Genomic DNA, 18,038 nt, shown 5'->3' on the forward strand with positions numbered 1-18,038 from the left:
TATTCTACTAAACTGGGCTTTAATCCATCAGTGATTTAGATTGGGGAAAAATCATGACGTTTTTTCTACCTGTGGGACACTGCTGTTGAAAGCTGTAAAACTGGATGTACGAGGACCCTCAAGCAAAAACATTTCTCAGTCATAAGCAGCACATATGTTTTTTGTCTAGAAAAAATACCAACACATGAGACATATCTTGAAAACCATACAGGTTGGCTGCAGTATGTAAAACACATCAACTGTCCTTCATACAATGAAATTAATAGTAAGACTATGGCTGAAAAGTACAGATTTATATCTCACTTAATATGCATCAGAAATGGTGGCATAAAAAATTCTTAAAAGCAAAAAATGCAAAAAATTACTATTACTGAAACCTCTCTTAGCCTTAAAGAATAATGAGCATCTTGTATATGTCCTACGGTAAAGGTGGGTTCCTGAGGCAGTGATAAAGGAGAATGTCGTGTAAAGCATGGTGTCCTCATACAACTGGTCATATGATATTTTACAAAAATGCACACAATATGAATGATATTTAAAGAATCAGCACAGCACAAATGGTGCTGACACATTAAGTACCCAATGTAACGTGACATACTTAATGTAAAGTTACGTAAGTTAGGTGCAGTGACTTAAGTTACATAGGTTGTGTTTAGAAAAAGAAACATGGTGACGACGGACATTAAAATAACTCAAAGTTCACTTTTTTTCACACAGGATATAAACAACAGTCTTCTGGGGGAAAGTCCTCTGATCATGTGATAAATCCAGTGCCTCGTTACTTGGGCTTTGCTGCTTTATACTGCTTCCTAATTTTACGCACATTACAACATTAATATTGTGACTGCAACCTTCCAAATAACATGGATTATACACAAAATACTGGCTCATGATTACCTAGGTGTATTACTTTTTGTATTGGTATTGGCTTAAGCACAGACAGCAAATGAGAACAGTTTATGTAAAGCAACGGCTTTTTAATAAACAATGCATAAATATTATTGACTCAAAACAAATAAAAGTCAAATTCAGGCCAACCTAGTCTCATATCTCTTGTACATTACCATTCAGTCAGACGGTAACCAATATATAAGTTGACCTTTAGATAAATCAGCAGTTTTCAAAAGGGACAACTGCTTTTGTGTCTTCTTGAAGTCAGAGAGAATGAAAGAAAGTTGAATGGTTTTATCATAAATATGACGGTTGGCTGTTTTGAACCAATCATAATCCTAACATTTTAAGATGGAAATCTTAATAGTAAACTAGCCAACACAGATGGTTTTCAAAGTAAAGTGAAGTCACAAAAGGAAGACTGTCGGTGTACTTCTGGTTAAAAATTGGACTAAGCTGCACAATAACACAAATGAATATGTCTTAATCACGAACACCATTTGGCTTGTTACATTATGCATGGATCGTTTAATTTAGAGAGATCTTGTGGTACTTTCATGGATAACATCCACATCTTGATGTCAAACTTTCCATGTGGTAAAAACAAAAACAAAAAAAAACAGCTGAAGTGGTCAATGAGGTGCACATAACACATTTGGAAGTTTCCTGTCTATCTGTAATAATTTCATGGTTAGAGATGTGAATCACTCATATCTGTGGTGTACTGGAGCTAATAGTGTGGAGGTGGTTAGGGCCATGTTGCTCTCACGGTCTCTAGGGATTGCTTGCGTTTTTTCCTGCACGTCTCCGAAGCACATGGCTATGAGTAAGGTCACACAGAGGGGGGCAGAATCTCCTCCAGAGGGTGGCACCCACACTAAAACATTTCATCAGCTTTTTTATGGTTAAAAGTATCAAACATCCATTAAATCGGCACCATATGTGCCGCTTAAACTAATTCTATACACTCCATATAAACTGAAGTACAACATTCAATATTTTAAAACAGAAATCAACTCACACATTGCTTCTGTGTGTATTGCAATAATGTGTTCTTAACCTCTACTGAGCAACATAATCTTTCAGTGTTTCAAGACAACTTCTGTAAAACTAACATCAGCAATACTGAGAGACAAATGTTGACAGTAGCAACTCCAGCGGCTACTGAATAGATGAAGGATAACAGTGCAATAATTTCTCCTACTTGGTATCACAGTGATTTATGCCACATTTTAAACCAGGTCTGACTTGTTATAAATACTGAGATGTTTCTGAAGATATCCAGAAGTAATCCAGCTGAGGAACGTGTGGAGGCTGAACTCCTAATCACTCCATCTTTCCTCAGACTGTGACCTCATCTCCCTAAGGGAAGGGGGAGGCTGGAGGAGGAGGAAGAAGAGGAAGACGTAAAGGAAAGTAGGGGGGAGGGAAACAGAAAATATGTAGACAGAGATTAGTAATATATTCATTTGTTTGTTTTTTTCCAACTGTAAGAAATCATTTTTGTACACTAAGTGAACGTAGTGAAGACTGATGGCAAAGTCTACCGCAGGTCCAGCAAAAGCAGACCCACAGACATACCTATCATAAAAGAATAAAGATGCATGGCCGAACATATGCATATCCTCCTAACAAAGGTAAAGTTAGAAAATCTAACCCCGTCCCCCTCTTCTTTTTCTTCGAAATGGTCTCCAGAGGATTCATTACAACATCATTGTGGGTTCTTGCCCTTTGTGTTAGAGAATCAAAATTGATTGTACGCACAGGGGGGTCTTCAACTCATGAAGACTGATTTTCAGTTTTACTGCCAGGAAGTTGCCTTTGAACTGCAGAGAATGTGGGAAATCCCAGGAGTAAACCAGAGAAGCCTGAAGTCCAGTGCTAGCACAAGTTTATACTTGATGAGCTTTTTAACTTGATGGAAAACTGCAAAACAATGTAAAAGTGCTAACTACTGGTATTTGCATATTGTTAACATATCAAGCAAAAAGAGCAAAATGCGTTCATGTTGCAGTTTTTATCAGTCAGTTGTCCGGACTTAAATATCTTAACATCATAGATTGAAAAAAAATCTGCACAGAAATTCATAGTGCCCAGAGGGTGAAGCCTATTTCCTTTGATGATCTTGTGACTTTTCTTCTAGCACAACAATGAGGTTCACATTTGTGGTTTTGAGTGAAATAAATCAACAGATATCAACAGATTTCAATGACATTTTATTATGGATGCTCATCTTCCTCTCAGGATGAACTGCAATAACTTAGCTTATAGCTTCTGATTTTTCCTCTAGTGTCATCATCAGTTTTCATTTGTTTGTTTACGATGAAATACCTGCTAATACTGCTGAAACTACTTACACTCCCATTAACCTTAAACTTTGTGCTAATTAACAAACATTAGCGTGCTAATGTGCAAAAATAAGATGGTGAACAACATTGTACGGAAAAATAGCATTTTAGCATTCTTTTTGTGAGCATGCTAGCATGCTGATATCAGCATAGATGAAGACTGTTCCACGACATAAGAAACAATAGATACTATGATCTAAATTTGTTAAAAGACGCTGCCCCTGAAATGGTACACAACTACAGATCAACTGAGGTAAAATGCGTGTTAGGTCGCTGTGGGAAGATTCTTGGAGAAATGTAATACTTTCCATTTTCTTGCTACAGCAAACATCATACTTAATATGCTTCAAGTAAAAGAAATAGACACACAAATAAAGGTATAAGATGGAGTACATTAAACATGGAGACACATCAGAACATTAAGGATGCAATGAGGGGGTCCAATAGAGGAATGAAAGACATTTTTTAAAATGGAAAACACTGTATGAGCTGGAAATCAATCATGTAAGACAAGAGGAACAAGCCAGCAGAAACTGCTTTGGGATGTTGCAATAATATGTGAGGAATAGCCAATTACTCAAGGACACTTCCCAATGCAAATCCACAGAGAGAAAGAAAGAGAGAGAGAAGATGGGGAGACAGGGTAAGACCAAACAGGACCTAAAGAGTAACTTTTAAGAGCAGATTTGAAGAGGAGAAAGGCTTAGACAGAAAAAGTTGGATGAAGCTGTGCAGCAGCTGTACGGACGGAGGCCTTGCAGCTGTGACCTCTTTCCTCACCCTCGTCCTGTTTCTCAGGATGATCATTGTGAGTGTGTTGTGTAATGCAGTCACAAAGTTACAGTATGATTTCCTCACATCAGCATAAAACAGTGCTAGCTCTGCCCAAATTTCTCAACTCTCCATTTATTTGTATCACGTTGCCACCTTTTTACTTACTTCTCCGTCTGACTGTAACGATTATTCATATCTGCATGTGTCAGACTGAAACATTCGCAGATTTTTCCACACTTTTTCTTTCACTCTTCATATTCTTTTAACGTTTAGCTTTTTCTCTCTTTTCCTGTTTTTTTATTCATGCACTTGTTAACACATATCTTTTCCCATTTCTCTTCTCTCAGCTGGGCCTTTTCAATGATACATAACAAGACATACATGTGTTTGCAAATTCCCTGTTGAGAAGTTTACAGGCAACAAAAGACATAGAATTTCTCGAATTATTCAATAAAATCATATGCTGTACAACAAAAATCTTTTACCATCTATGCATAAGACCACTTACAGTGTGAGGTTTAAAGGGACAGTTCAACCATCATCCAAAATACTTATTTTTACTCTTACCTGAGGTGCTATTTATCACTCTAAATTATTTTGGTGCGAGTTTCAGAGTGTTGGAGATAACAACCATATAGATGTCTGCCTTCCTTTGAATGTAATGGAACTAGATGACATTTGGATGGCTTGTGGTACTCGAAGTGCCTAAATAGATAAATAAATAAATAATTACAAAAGCTCAACAGCAATGTCTCTTTCCTGAAATCCTGATGCAGTTACTCAGGGAAATCCACAGACCTTGTTTTGAGCAGTTTGATGTAGGAGCTATTTTCTTACCAAACTACACCAACTGTATCACTGCATTGGAGAAAGCGTGCATCTACTGACCTAGCACGGCAGACACCGTTCATGTTTCACGAGCCTATCATCCACGAGTAGATGCACGCTTCCTTTTGTGCAGTGATGTTGTTGGTGGGCATTGGTTTGGTAGACAAAACTATAGCTACTATGAAACTGCTCATAACAAGGTCCGTGGATTATCTTGAGTAACCAGGTCATGATTTCTATAGAGACATTGCTGATACGTTTTCAAATCATTTTTTGGTTCTCTGGACACCATGAGCCAAGTGCCATCTAGTTTACAATTACAATCAAGAGAAGGCAGGCATATATCGCAAACCCTCATCAGCTCACATGAAAACTGCCTGGACTGATCAACAGCACTATAGGTAAGAGGAAAAATATCTAGTTTTGATTTGGGGGTGAACTGTGCCTTTAATGCGGTTAAGTTCTGTCTTAGAGAAAGAGATTTTGTGACTGTCCCTGTCAACAATGTAACCAAGTTACATACTGGAAATGATTCGCACAGTTTTCATTGTGACCATCCTGCGTGATCTGCTTAAAATGGAAAATTTCAACAGATTAAAGCCGGTCTTTACAACCATAAGAATGTTTGTATATTTAAATGTGAAGCCACAACGGGCGGTTAGCTTGCACAATAACCAGATAATGGCTTTTAACTGGTATTTCCAGCTTCATCAACATTCATCACGCCATTGCAGTAGCAAAGTGGTTTAGGGATGGTAACCACAGGGAAATGATTTCACTTTGGGGTAGTCGTGTGAGGGGGTAAAAAATACGTAGGACTCTTGTAAATGAATGATTCACCTTTTTGGGGAGAAAACTACATCATCTTGTTTTTGTACAAACTTTGAATAACAAAGAGTCAAAGAGCACTGAAAGAAGCCACCACCCAGCTGAAGTGTTAAATCTTATAAGCCGGTTTCAGCAGATAACTGCATTTTTATGTAACATAACTATCTCACTACATAACACTGATATGATTATTAGGTCATTATTGACAGCATGATGTAATGACACATATTGTTTTTCTCTCTTTTGCTATGAGTCTAAAGTTGATGGTCCCATGGTGGTACAAATTTTGCAATTTTCTGTAAGCCACAAGCTGTAAGTTCAAGTTCAAAACAGAAACATAATATTGTCAATGCCTCCACGGATAACTAGAAACGCACTCAAGGTGTAAAATTGTTGTCAGCAGTTTATCAGATGACCTTTTCACCTCTTCACCTTTACGTGACATAGCCATCCAAACATGTCCATATAGGGGGGGAGTGGTAAAGGAAAGGAAGACCTCTATGTGAGGATAACTTTCACAGGCAGATTAGTTGTATATGCAGAGAGACAGACAAGCACATCGTATTTACACTGTAGGGTCTCTAACTGAAAACATATGTGGCACTTCTCTGCTTAGAAGTGGTTTTTCCTCACTTCTCAAACACATTGTAAAACATGTACCCTCACAAAGGGCAAACACAGCGCTTCAGTCGGGATGACCTGCATGTACATCCTTTTAAATAAAATTACTCAGACTGACTGGAATACAGTTGTTGAGTCATTGAATTTTAGCAGTCTTCTTAAGAAAAAAAAGAAAGAGAAGACGGAAAAAAAACAAGACAATCTGTGTCCCAGTATGTCTGCATTACAGCCAACAGATTTCACATGCATGGGACAAAATGCAACAGATGGGTCCTATGGTGTATCAAAATATGTTCCCCCGTAACTGATCACTGTGTGGAGCAACTGCACAATAAAATGCAGTGTTAACACAAATGTCACGGTCGAGCCAAATGATGCCAACAAGAGATCTCTGTAACACCTTGAAAATGTGTCAACACCTCTTCCTGACACACATAAGATAACGCACATGGCCTCAGTTAGAAAGCCTGCTCTCCCTTTTCACGGCAGCTTGATTGATTCTATTTGCCAGCTGACTGACCATTAATCTGTTTTACTGCGGTTACAGTTGAGCTCATGACATTGCAGAGGAAATCATGACATTCAGTGCTGTTTTTCATTTTTTTAAGGTTGGCTTGCTCTGAAAGCAAAGTGCTTTAGAATATGAAATGTATAACAAATGTCAACAACAGTCAAGCAGATTGTCAGACGATTTTGTTTTCAGATTTTTTTTTTTTTACTAGCATCTTCATTAAGTCAGACATTTATGTCAAAGGAGTTAAATGCGGAATTCAGAGCATATCTATGATTCAGAGTGATCTTGGATTGCCTGCACATTGCTTTCAATCATGTATGTATAAAGAGAACTACATACAACGCTGAAGGCGGCACCCAGTTCATTCCTATGAAACTTGCTCAGTGGTGCACAAAGCCAAAAAACTTCAACTGACGCGTATAAAACTAGCTGGACGATTGGCTGTGCTTCCACACTGTGTGTCCCATGAAGCAGGCAGAGTAGAGACTTGCGGCTCTTCTAGACTTTCTAAATGTTATTGGACTAAATAGATCAAATCCCAATAAAGAAACAAGTCATTTTGCAGGGATATTGACTGATTTACAGGCACCTCTTTCTTCATAAGTCTATGGGGAAAAAGTATTTTTGGGCCACAATGCCTCTGTGGGTTGAAACGGTGTTTTCAGGGGAAACTGTCGTATGAGTGCAGCGCAGAGCACCACCAGCATGCAGCCGGATGCGGCTACTATAACAAAAAACAGAGAAGCTCAGAATACAACACTTAAGAAAGTAACATGACTTCATTGTCTGCTCAGGACACTATAACTCCACTATATCTTTACATAACAAATAGTTGTTTGCTGCTATATTGATGCTATAAATGTTACAAACTGTTCATTACAAAATGGACTCAAGGGAGTCCAAAATCAGCTTTTTTTGTTATTAAAAGGATTCAAGGACTCACCATGCCTGACTATTTCAACCTCAAAATTGTCTAGAGGTGACTAAGGACATGACAGGAAGTTTGTACTCATGGAGAGGGAAAACAAATGTATGATTAGGCAAAACAGGCATGCCTGTAAGTTTCCATTTACAAGGTGATCATTATTTGCAATAACAAAACATACAATTATACAACAAAAATGGAGGAAAGAGAACAATGAGATGGTAAGATGGTAACTCACCTTTACTATTCCATTTGCAAAGCCAAACAAAATGCTTTAGTGGTTGAAATTTGGTCTTTCTAAAAATGCATCCAAGGGTTTTCACATTAAGAGACACATAGAAGTACTGAACACAGCAGTCACAAAGGAAAAAGGCAAAATTAGAGACAAAGGAAGAGCACTCATCTTGCATTCTGTGATGCTGAAGATTTAAACTGGACAAGCATTTAAAATGAGCCTATGACAATGAATCTAGCATGCACAGGATAAAAGAATCAACTGATTACACAGAAAAAAAATAAATTGAGCCAGAGAGAGGGGAAGAGCCAGAAAAAAACTCTTGGCTTGCGCTTTACACAAGTTGACTTCCATCACAGAGAAATCATTTCAATAAAACTCCTGGACATATAAACACTTTCCAGACACTGAAACTTTGGGCTACTGGAGACTTTCCAGACACTGACGCCATTGACCTAATTCCTGCAGATCACATATGCACACTGTGTAAAACCTATAGGCCAATATACTGCATTGCATCAACGTCCTGCAGCAAGGTTGTATTGCTTAAATATATAGGCCACACTGATGCCAATATCACATAGCAACGTAGACACAGAAGCCTACATTTTTGATGGAGGGTATGAACTGAGAGGCCCCCCTTGAATATTCCTTTCTCTCACATGTAGAGGATTCTCATGTATGGGATAGCAGGGTGGTGAAGTGTTTTCTGACAGCACGAAACACAGAAACATGAAGTATGCTCCCTGTTAAATAGATAAAATAAGAACAATGCATGGCTCTACATGCCTAAATACATTGTTTCAAGCACAAAACAGTCATAGAATCAATCTAAAGCTCCCATGTAAAAAGTTAGATGTCAACATCTTTTTATTATAAAGCAGGTGTAGGTGCCATATGAATACTGAAAGCATTAAAATGCTCATTCCCCATAGAAATGCCCACATCCTGTATTCAGAAACTATGCTTTTAAAGTGAACCTTTACGACTTCCTTGAAGTTGAGATGTCACAACTACACAATATAGAGTGGTGAGGGGATGACATATTTTTGTTTAGCCAACCAGGAAGCAAGCATCGCACAGGTTCCCTCGTCATAAACCTTATGGGATTTTTGAAAGGGATTTTCAGTTATCTTTAAAAATAAGGTCTGTGACAAACACAAGTTTATGAGACTTACACACTTTGTTCAGCGTGAAAATCTTCACAGATATTACCACTTTTGTGTGTTTTGAAGCGTAAATTAAATCACCAGAAGTAAAAAGCTATTGTTAGGCTACACACAAACTACACTGCGGTCGCACTTATTAAATGTCACAACTACAAACACTGTAAAACACGTTAAAACACAATCGAAAAGTTCAAAAAACAGGTTTAAGCGGACATATTTTATGTTGCAGAACAAAACGTTAAATATCTTTAGCCTGTATTAACCACAGACCTTATTTAGGGAATTTTACTGAAAACCCATTCAAAAAACCCATAGACTTTTGGACGAGGGAACTGGGAGTGCTAAGAGGCTAATGGACTTCTGTGTTTTAGGACTCATTACTTCACCACTCTATAGACCATGTCGATCTTAAACTTAAAAATGTTAAACTGGTCCATTTGAATTTCCTGTTGGAATGTTTTGCAGTTTTGCATCAACTGACAGGAAGTGAACATGGCCCCAAAGGGCCTATCAGTGCAGTTCCAGCAGCCATCATGGTGCAGAGATGCTGAGAGCGCACATGTGGAAGACCCTGAAACAGTGACCAATCAGAGCAAACTGGGCTTTTATAAGGTGGGGCTTAAAGAGACAGGCACTAAAATGGAGCATTTCCAACAGAGGGTGAATACAGGTATATTCCGACAGACAGTGTGACAAAAGTATTGTGTTTTTTGAACATTAACTCATATGAACATGTTTTAGTAGAAAGCCAAAATAGTATGTAAGTATGAACCTGAAAATGAGCCTAATATAGGACCATTAAAACAACTTTTAAACACACCTGGAACTCTTTAGACACAATTTGTCAAATAGTTGTATAAGTGACCAAGACAACAGTAAAATTATAGGAAGTTTGAGTAATTTAATGATGGTGAATTTCCTTAAAGACAGAAAGCAGAAGAAAGCAGGGTCCCAAACCCCCGAACTTTTGGTTCTGGGGCCAGGGCCCCACTTTTCTAACAGGGTGGGGTAGTTGATCAAATCTGCTAATTTTGCATTTTGGCATCATGACATCATGTATTTCAAAGTTTGTTTACCTCGGTGTTGCAGGTTGCGTGGAGACGAGCGTGGTTTTTTTTAAATAATCTCTCTCTGTTTTACCTCATAATCTTAAAAAAAACGTAAAAGGGAGAGTTTATGATCTGGAACTTGTAACCATCTTTGTTCCGCAAAAAGTTTGTCTATCTCACTTCTCCTGCTGCGTGGGGAGTCGGTCTCTTTTGTTGGACCTCCCTTCTCCGGCTGAAGCCATGCCCAGATAAATCACTCCCACAGACTGGTAACCTGCACACTCACTGGGGCCGCAGACTGACTGGGAAGAGGAGCTGACTGATCTGGGAGGTTGGAGCTGCACTGGAACCGATTTCTCTCCGTCCCCTGGTGAAATAAAAGTTTTACACAAGGAGCACTTGTAAATATATTCTGTAACAACCGAGTGTCTCGGATTATTAAACATGTCCGGCAGCACCATAGCCAGGGTGCTGGTGGCGCTCTGCATCGGGAGCGCAGTGAACTGCATGCCCAAAGGGACGCACAGGAGTCGGCGACAAGCGCAGCAGCATCAGGTCTCCACCGTCTCTCAAGGTAAGTTTTTTTTTTCCCCCTCAGAGTGACAATCTTAAAATGGATTACACGTAGTATTAGATGGTTTTAAGAGGGCCACTTTAATTATTTTGAGGGTAAATGATGAAATTACAAATAATTCCTATCATGTGTTTCCATTTTTAGTTTTTTGAGACAGAAAACAGGTCACATCTTTTCAGGTCGTGTCCTTAAAATCTCTCTGATTACACGATGCCTTATTTTGTTGATAAATGCTATAAAAATGCATAATCAGTCGCTCTGATCTTTGATTAACCTCAACTTTCAGCAACTTTTTGGACCTCTTCAAATTCATCTGTAAATGCTCACGATCAAAGCCTCAGAAAGAGAGAGAGAGAGAAATAAATAACACATCTTGGCTTCAGTTTTGAAGTTGGAAGAGAGAGACACACACACAGAGAGAGAGAGAGAGAGAGAGAGAGGGAGAGAAAGAGATGTGCATGGCATGTAAAGTCATGATATGTAAACAAAGAACATGCCTGGTGGGGGAGAGAAACAGTAAAGGTGGATATAATTCTCCACTCTCTGCAGCTGATTTATTACTCAGCCCTGGGGGCTTTGAAGTAACATATCCAGGGTCAATTTCACAGACATGAGTGGAGTCTTTTCCCACAATCAAATGGTTATTCCTTCATAGGGTTTGCTTATTTTAGTATAAAAAGTGTTTAAGTAATAATACTAGTGTTTTGTAACTATGGTGTTAGGGCTAGACCATTTTCCAGTGGCTTCATTTCCACTTAGGAAAAGGACATAGTAAACAGGTACAGTGTTTGTGGATGTGTGAGGGTGGAGTGTGTGGTTTTGCCTGTCTAACATTTTCCCTACTGTATGTGTTTTAGTTACGTGACCTCCTGCTGCCTGATTCTAGCTTGTACCAAAGTCTCATCAGCTCTGTCTTTTTTTGTCTTTGTCTTTTCTCATTATTTCCTCCTGCTCAGATGGTTGTATAGAGAATGGTCAGTTCTATGGCATTAATGACCAGTGGGAACGGCCATATTTGGGCAGCACTCTGGTCTGTACCTGCCATGGAGTTGCTGGCATCAAGTGTAAAAGCAAACCTGAAGGTTAGTTTGTGTGTCACTTTTTTAAAAGTGGTGTCCTGAATTTTTGCATCATATCCCACTTTGGTCCATCTCACATGCACATTTTCCACTATTTTCTCCCCATAGCAGAGGAAAGGTGTTATGATAAGATCAACCAGCAGTCTTACACTGTGGGAGAAACTTATGAGAGACCTAAGGATGGCATGATCTGGGACTGTACCTGTATTGGATCCGGGAGGGGCAAGATCAGCTGCACCATTGCTAGTAAGTTGTGTGTCCTTGCTTTACATGGGGCTACCCCGTCGCCATTAACCGTTCTAACCCCAGACTGCACATCCTAGCTCATGTGTTTCTGTGTATATCCTGCTTGGCCAGACTGATGCCAGTAAACTGTTTAATCTCCATACTCTCCACAGCTGATTAACAACTGGTGCTGTGCAGCTGTTAGCAGTTAGTTGAGTGGTTAGATAATGGGAAAAATGTCCGAGTGTGTTTTTATTTTACCTTTCTGTTTGCTGTCTGTCTCTGCACAGACACACACACATGTACTTTGATCTGTTTCTAAAATCATCCTTTCTTCTTCTGTCTACCCAGACCGCTGTCATGAGGGCGGGGCTTCATATAAGATAGGCGACACCTGGAGGAGACCCCACGAAACAGGAGGCTACATGCTGGAGTGTGTCTGTCTGGGTAACGGAAAGGGAGAGTGGACCTGCAAACCTGTCGGTGAGTCACTCAGACAGCCACTGACTAATAGACGACTGCATTTACCTGCTGGGATTTGTCATTCTCAAGAGTCTTTGTTTCCTGCAGCTGAGCGTTGCTATGACAACACGGCGGGAACATCTTACGTTGTTGGCGAGACATGGGAGAAGCCATACCAGGGATGGATGGTGGTGGACTGCACCTGTCTCGGAGAGGGAAGTGGACGCATCACATGCACCTCTAGAAGTAAGAAAACCTTATTGCTTTCTCAAACTGTAGCCTCCCCAGACACATCTCTATTTATGCTTTTTTTTCATTAAATTTCATTAATTTTGCTGATATTTAACCAGCTTTGAATTAAAACAATGTGAGTAGTTTGTGTAAAGGAACTGTGGTAGACCTCCCTCCATCTAACCAGTGTCTAGATATCACTCCACCACTCCCAGTGAATCTGGGTGAATCCCACTGAATATCTGCCAGATGACGCAAATTGGTGCAAAACATGTCATCCGTCAGAGTACTGCTGGCTCCTGGACTGTTGCTTGAACTACAAGTTGATTTCTCGTATTTCTAGGCAGTGCTGAAGGAATATAAACCAAGATAATGTTACTGCACAGCCTATTTCTCACCTAAAATGTTTTTTAGAGACAGATTTAAGTGCCCTGTTTAGCTGTAATAGCGAGAGATTGTGAACAGGAAGTGGGTGTCATACTGCGTCCTGCACATTGAAAACGGAGGAGGGAAAAACTGAGATTAAACGGTTAAACTAAGGGGCACTGATCAAATGTAAAACTAAGGCTCTGTTACTGAGTTGCAAATTACTAACTCATAATAACTCAAATGTTATTAGAAAAATGTTTTAGTTTACCAAACAGACTGCATTATGTTAACTACCAGTGAAACTATTTAATGGTCTGATATGGCACAATGCATTCTGGTAGTTGTAGTTGAGCAAAAGGAAATGCCAGAGTCCTTTTTCTCTGATTTTCTAGTCATGTGGCACCAATTTCAAAAGTATTTGTGTCTTTCTACTGCACAAAAAACAAAGTTTTCCAACAAGGCCATCTTTCCAGCAGTGAAATACCTAATTATTGTAGTAAAGTTCTCTATATTGTGTATCTTCTGTCTACACCAGTGTAACTCAAATTGTCGAACAGATGGGAAAAACCTGCAAAAGCAGGAAAATTTAATTAAAGCAGGAAATTAAATGAATTGCTGCTGTTTTTGAACAAGTCACAAGTGTCACTTCACATATCCACTTAATCCTCACAGAATGCCACACTCTCCAGCCTTGCTGGCAGAGCTAAAGGCTGTGAATCTTGTGATTTGTTGCAGGATTTTAACAGGCTGTGGAGGAAATGTTTACCAGTTGTGTTTCTAATTAGAGACCATTTCTTGCATCCTTAATGATGCCGGCTGATGTAACAGATGAAAATGAATGTTATTCCCTGCTGGCTTAATGTCACATGCAAGATTTCAGGGTGGCCTTTTGTTGTGGAGGTTATCAATAAATTGTTTTCATGAATGTGTTCAGCAACAAAGTCTCAAAGCACAAACATGGAAACAGCTGGTAGCCAGCAGGAAGTCCTCCTCCACAGAATCACTGCAGACTTTTAAACATGCTCTCTGAACACAGTGGTGGAATGTAACTAAGTATATTTACTCAAGTATTGTACTTAAGTACAAATTTTACATACTTGTACTTTACTTGAGTATTTTCTTTTCATGCCACTTTGTACTTTACTCCATTTCAAAATGAAATTATGTACTTTTTACTTCACTACATTGATCTCACAGCTTGAGTTACTAAGTACTTTACAAATTTCTGTTTTTGCTTAAAATAACAGCAATTCATGAAATGTGATGTTTTGTCATGAATCAATCTACCCAACAGTTTCCAAAGTACAGCTGAAATGATTAGACAATTTATCAATTATTCGACTGACAGAAAATTATTTTTTTACTATTTTGATAAACGTTTAACATTTAACTTTTTTTTTGTAATTCTGAGTTTTTGTGTTTTTTTTTCTTTCTCAAGATTTTTCTGCATTGGGTACTTTTACACTTCATACCTACTTTTACTTGAGTAATATTTCAATGCAGAAATGTTACTTGTGACAGTATTTTCAAAGTGCGGTCTAAGTTTTTTTTACCTAAGTAAAAGATCTGAATACGTCCTCACCACTGTCTGCACTTTAACATAAAGGTTTTGTCAACGAGCCATACTGCTGTCTCACAGTTTCTGTTGATTTCTAATGAACTCTCATTCACTTCTCTCCCAGATCGCTGTAATGACCAGGATACTCTGACCTCTTACCGTATTGGAGATACCTGGACCAAGTCCGATGCTCGAGGCCACTTGCTCCAGTGTCTGTGCACAGGGAATGGCCGAGGGGAGTGGAAGTGTGAGCGACATGCTTCACTTCACACCACTGGCCTGGGTGAGAAATGATAACGTCTGTGTTTTTTTTCTCTCTATGTGGAGGGAAGAATTTATAGCAGAGACAGATGCTGTGAGGAGGGAGAGATAAGAAGTGTCCAAGTGTTGAAGTGAGAAAGATGTGTCTTGTAAGTCATGACCATGACCTCATGAGAGGGAGAGAGGGGGAGTGGGGGGAAATGACGGGGGAGAAATGAAACATGGGAAAGAAAGTGGTTGAAGTGGTTTGACGTGATTATTGGGTGTGAGACAAACATATGCTCATCGTGACACAAGGGCAGTAAAAGAGAGTCTTTTTTTTATGATGGCTTATGGTGCAGTTCTCTTTCAGTTAAAATGAAAACCAGACATTTACTTTATTGTATGCATTATACAGTATGACAAATATGTTGTTTCAACTTTATTCATGCATATTTTTATTCTTTCTTTCTTTAAAATTAGGCTACATTTTTACGCTTAAGCTACATTACTTAATAGTTAACATTTAATTTGGGAAGTTTTTATTATTGCTGCCGCTGACCTGTGTCCAATGTTACATTCCAGGCACTGGCTCTCGGGTGGTCACTAACATCCAGCCTGCAGTCTACCAGCCTGCCTCTGTACCTGTGCTTCCCCAAGAGGGACCCTGTCGGACAGATTCTGGGCTTTCATACTTCATCGGCCAGCGCTGGATGAAGAACCAGGGAAGCAAGCAGATGATCTGTACCTGTCTTGGCAATGGAGTCAGCTGTAAACAGTGGGGTAAGAGATGTTTCTTTTGCCTTTAGAAATTCACAGCATTTGTAAACAGTGGCCATAATTTTAAAACAATTTTGGCAACTGGAATGCAACGAGTTCACCTGAACAGCTGTATGATTAGACTGAGGGAACAATAAACTGAGGTGACAAACTCTTGGTCGTGTTTTTGTCTTTAAACAGATGGACCAGCTCCAGTGTACGGTGGCAACTCTGGAGGTCAGCCCTGCGTGTTTCCCTTTGTCTACAAGGGGAAGACATACCACTCTTGTATCTCTGACGGACGCAGTGATGGACAGCTCTGGTGTTCCACCTCCTCAGACTATGATGCAGACCAGAAATACTCTTTCTGCACAGAGAAGAACGGTGAGCAGATGTTTCAAATATTAGTAAAGGTAGTCATTTTGTATGAGTTTCAAAGTGGATTTGATAGTTGACAAAAAATGCTGCTTTACAAAAAACCTTCACTTGGAAGAGTGCTGGGACATGTAGTCAGCTGTAGCTTATTAATATTACCTCTCTGAAGCTCTTGGCCATTATATAGCAAATAGGCTCTACACAGGCTATTGGTGTTTATATTATCATTATGGGCAGTTCCTCAACAAGCGGCTACATCATACCCGAGGCTTGTGTTTTTGCATGGTATAAAATGATCGTGTTATACATCTGTGCTGGCAATAACCATGGCCGCAGACATTAAGTGTTCAGGTTAAATTTGGCACATGGCACATTAGCGATGAACTAATAGTGTTGGTGGTCAAAGGTCAATGTTACTGTGAGCTTGCATTTGTTTCATTCTTGTAAATGAGATAGCTCAGGAATGCCTTGAGGTAATTTCTTACAATTTGGCACAAACTTCCACTTGTACTTTAGTGTGAACTGATTAGATTCTGGTGATCAAAGTATTTATTAAATATGTTTTTTTGTGTTTTTTCTTTTAACAGTAATTGTGGCAACACGAGGCGGTAATTCTAACGGTGCTCTGTGCCAGTTCCCCTACCTCTATAATGGCCGAAACTACACTGACTGTACTGCAGATGGACGTAGAGACGGCATGAAGTGGTGTGGCACCACAACAGATTATGATGCAGAGCAGCGTTTTGGATTCTGTCCCATGGCTGGTAAGTCTCTCTGTTTGTTTGTGTGTGTGGTGGAGAGAGAGGGGGAGAAACTCCAAATTAGGGCTGGAGGTGTTGCTGTTGTTTGAAGTTGTGTGCAACTTAAAGCAGTTTGAAACCAGCTAAGTTCCTGGACACTAAGATGCCTGAGATCACATCACAACCAAATATCATGGTTGTTGAAATGTTACAATTTTGAAGTCCACACTTTAACATGAGACAGATGTTTCACTATCTATTCACATGAGTGTTAATAAAATTGTAAAGGTTAAAAGTGCCAACTTGATGAAGCTGGATGGCAAGAGTAGATGGGTTGTGCAAATGTATTCCCATGGTCAAACTGGCTGACTGTGGATCAGCACAGCAGCTTGCTAGCCACAGGGGCCACTAATGTGATTAGCACGGCTAATTGCAGTGTCCCTCCCAGTCTTAAGTAAAATGTATCCCCACCCAGTCTGAATCAGCGAGTTAACATGGCCTTTGTATTAAGACCTTTCTTTGACGATGAAAAGATCTGATGTTTAATTTACATGAAAGCCATTATCAGTGTGATGTTAAAAGGAGTTGACTGCAGACAAAATCTCGTTTACAGTTCTTACACCTTTAATTTGTAACATGGCCAACTTCACAGTGAAGTCACTGCCTTGTTAGGAATGTGTTGACGTGTTGTTTAGGTGTCAATTAGGTCTCTCATGGGTAACAAAAGAGCCTGAAGCCGTAAAACACTGGGGGGTCACTGACACTGCACTAATGTCTGTGAAGGCGTAATGAAACGGTAATGATGACACCAACATGCCATCACACAAAGAGTAAAACTATAAAAATCTACAGAAATTATTTAGATATCAAAGCGAATTCTTTTTTGATGTCCAAATAAGCCTAATAGTCCAATATAAAAAGCCCATAATTATGGTGGGTATTACCAAAATGCAGCTAAGTGGTCACAACAAATGTAAGTCTTGCTGTTTTAAATGTATTTAAAGGAGGATCCAAGTTAGCTAATGCCCTTTTTAAAACATAATTGTAGAGGAACACTGACGTTTTTCTAAAGCATTGTTTGAGTTTAGTATGTGAATGATCTGAGTGCAGTCAGATGTGGTATACACTGAAAACAATATCCACAAATAGAAAGGAAGGGTAACTCTGATTTACACAAAATCCCTTTTATTGGTATTTAAATCAAAGTAGACTTTAGTACATTTCAAAGTAGACAGATAGGAGAT

At 39.3% G+C, this 18,038-nt stretch overlaps 1 protein-coding gene across 4 annotated transcripts in view; it reads left to right on the forward strand.

Moving 5' to 3' along the window:
* The first annotated feature begins 10,455 nt into the window (after positions 1-10,455).
* Positions 10,456-18,038, forward strand: part of fn1a (fibronectin 1a) — a 36,635-nt gene continuing 29,052 nt past the window's right edge. For 2 of the 4 annotated variants that reach the window (XM_042495300.1, XM_042495302.1), the window contains exons 1-9: positions 10,456-10,756; positions 11,713-11,838; positions 11,944-12,081; positions 12,412-12,543; positions 12,631-12,768; positions 14,805-14,963; positions 15,506-15,703; positions 15,881-16,063; positions 16,642-16,818. In XM_042495300.1, the coding sequence (XP_042351234.1) occupies positions 10,627-10,756; positions 11,713-11,838; positions 11,944-12,081; positions 12,412-12,543; positions 12,631-12,768; positions 14,805-14,963; positions 15,506-15,703; positions 15,881-16,063; positions 16,642-16,818 (1,381 nt within the window). In that variant the 5' untranslated portion in view covers positions 10,456-10,626. The remainder of the gene's footprint in view (positions 10,757-11,712; positions 11,839-11,943; positions 12,082-12,411; positions 12,544-12,630; positions 12,769-14,804; positions 14,964-15,505; positions 15,704-15,880; positions 16,064-16,641; positions 16,819-18,038) is intronic. The other 2 variants (XM_042495301.1, XM_042495303.1) reach the window with 1 other exon arrangement.

This window comes from Plectropomus leopardus, chromosome 10 (assembly GCF_008729295.1).
Source record: "Plectropomus leopardus isolate mb chromosome 10, YSFRI_Pleo_2.0, whole genome shotgun sequence".
NCBI lineage: Eukaryota > Metazoa > Chordata > Actinopteri > Perciformes > Serranidae > Plectropomus > Plectropomus leopardus.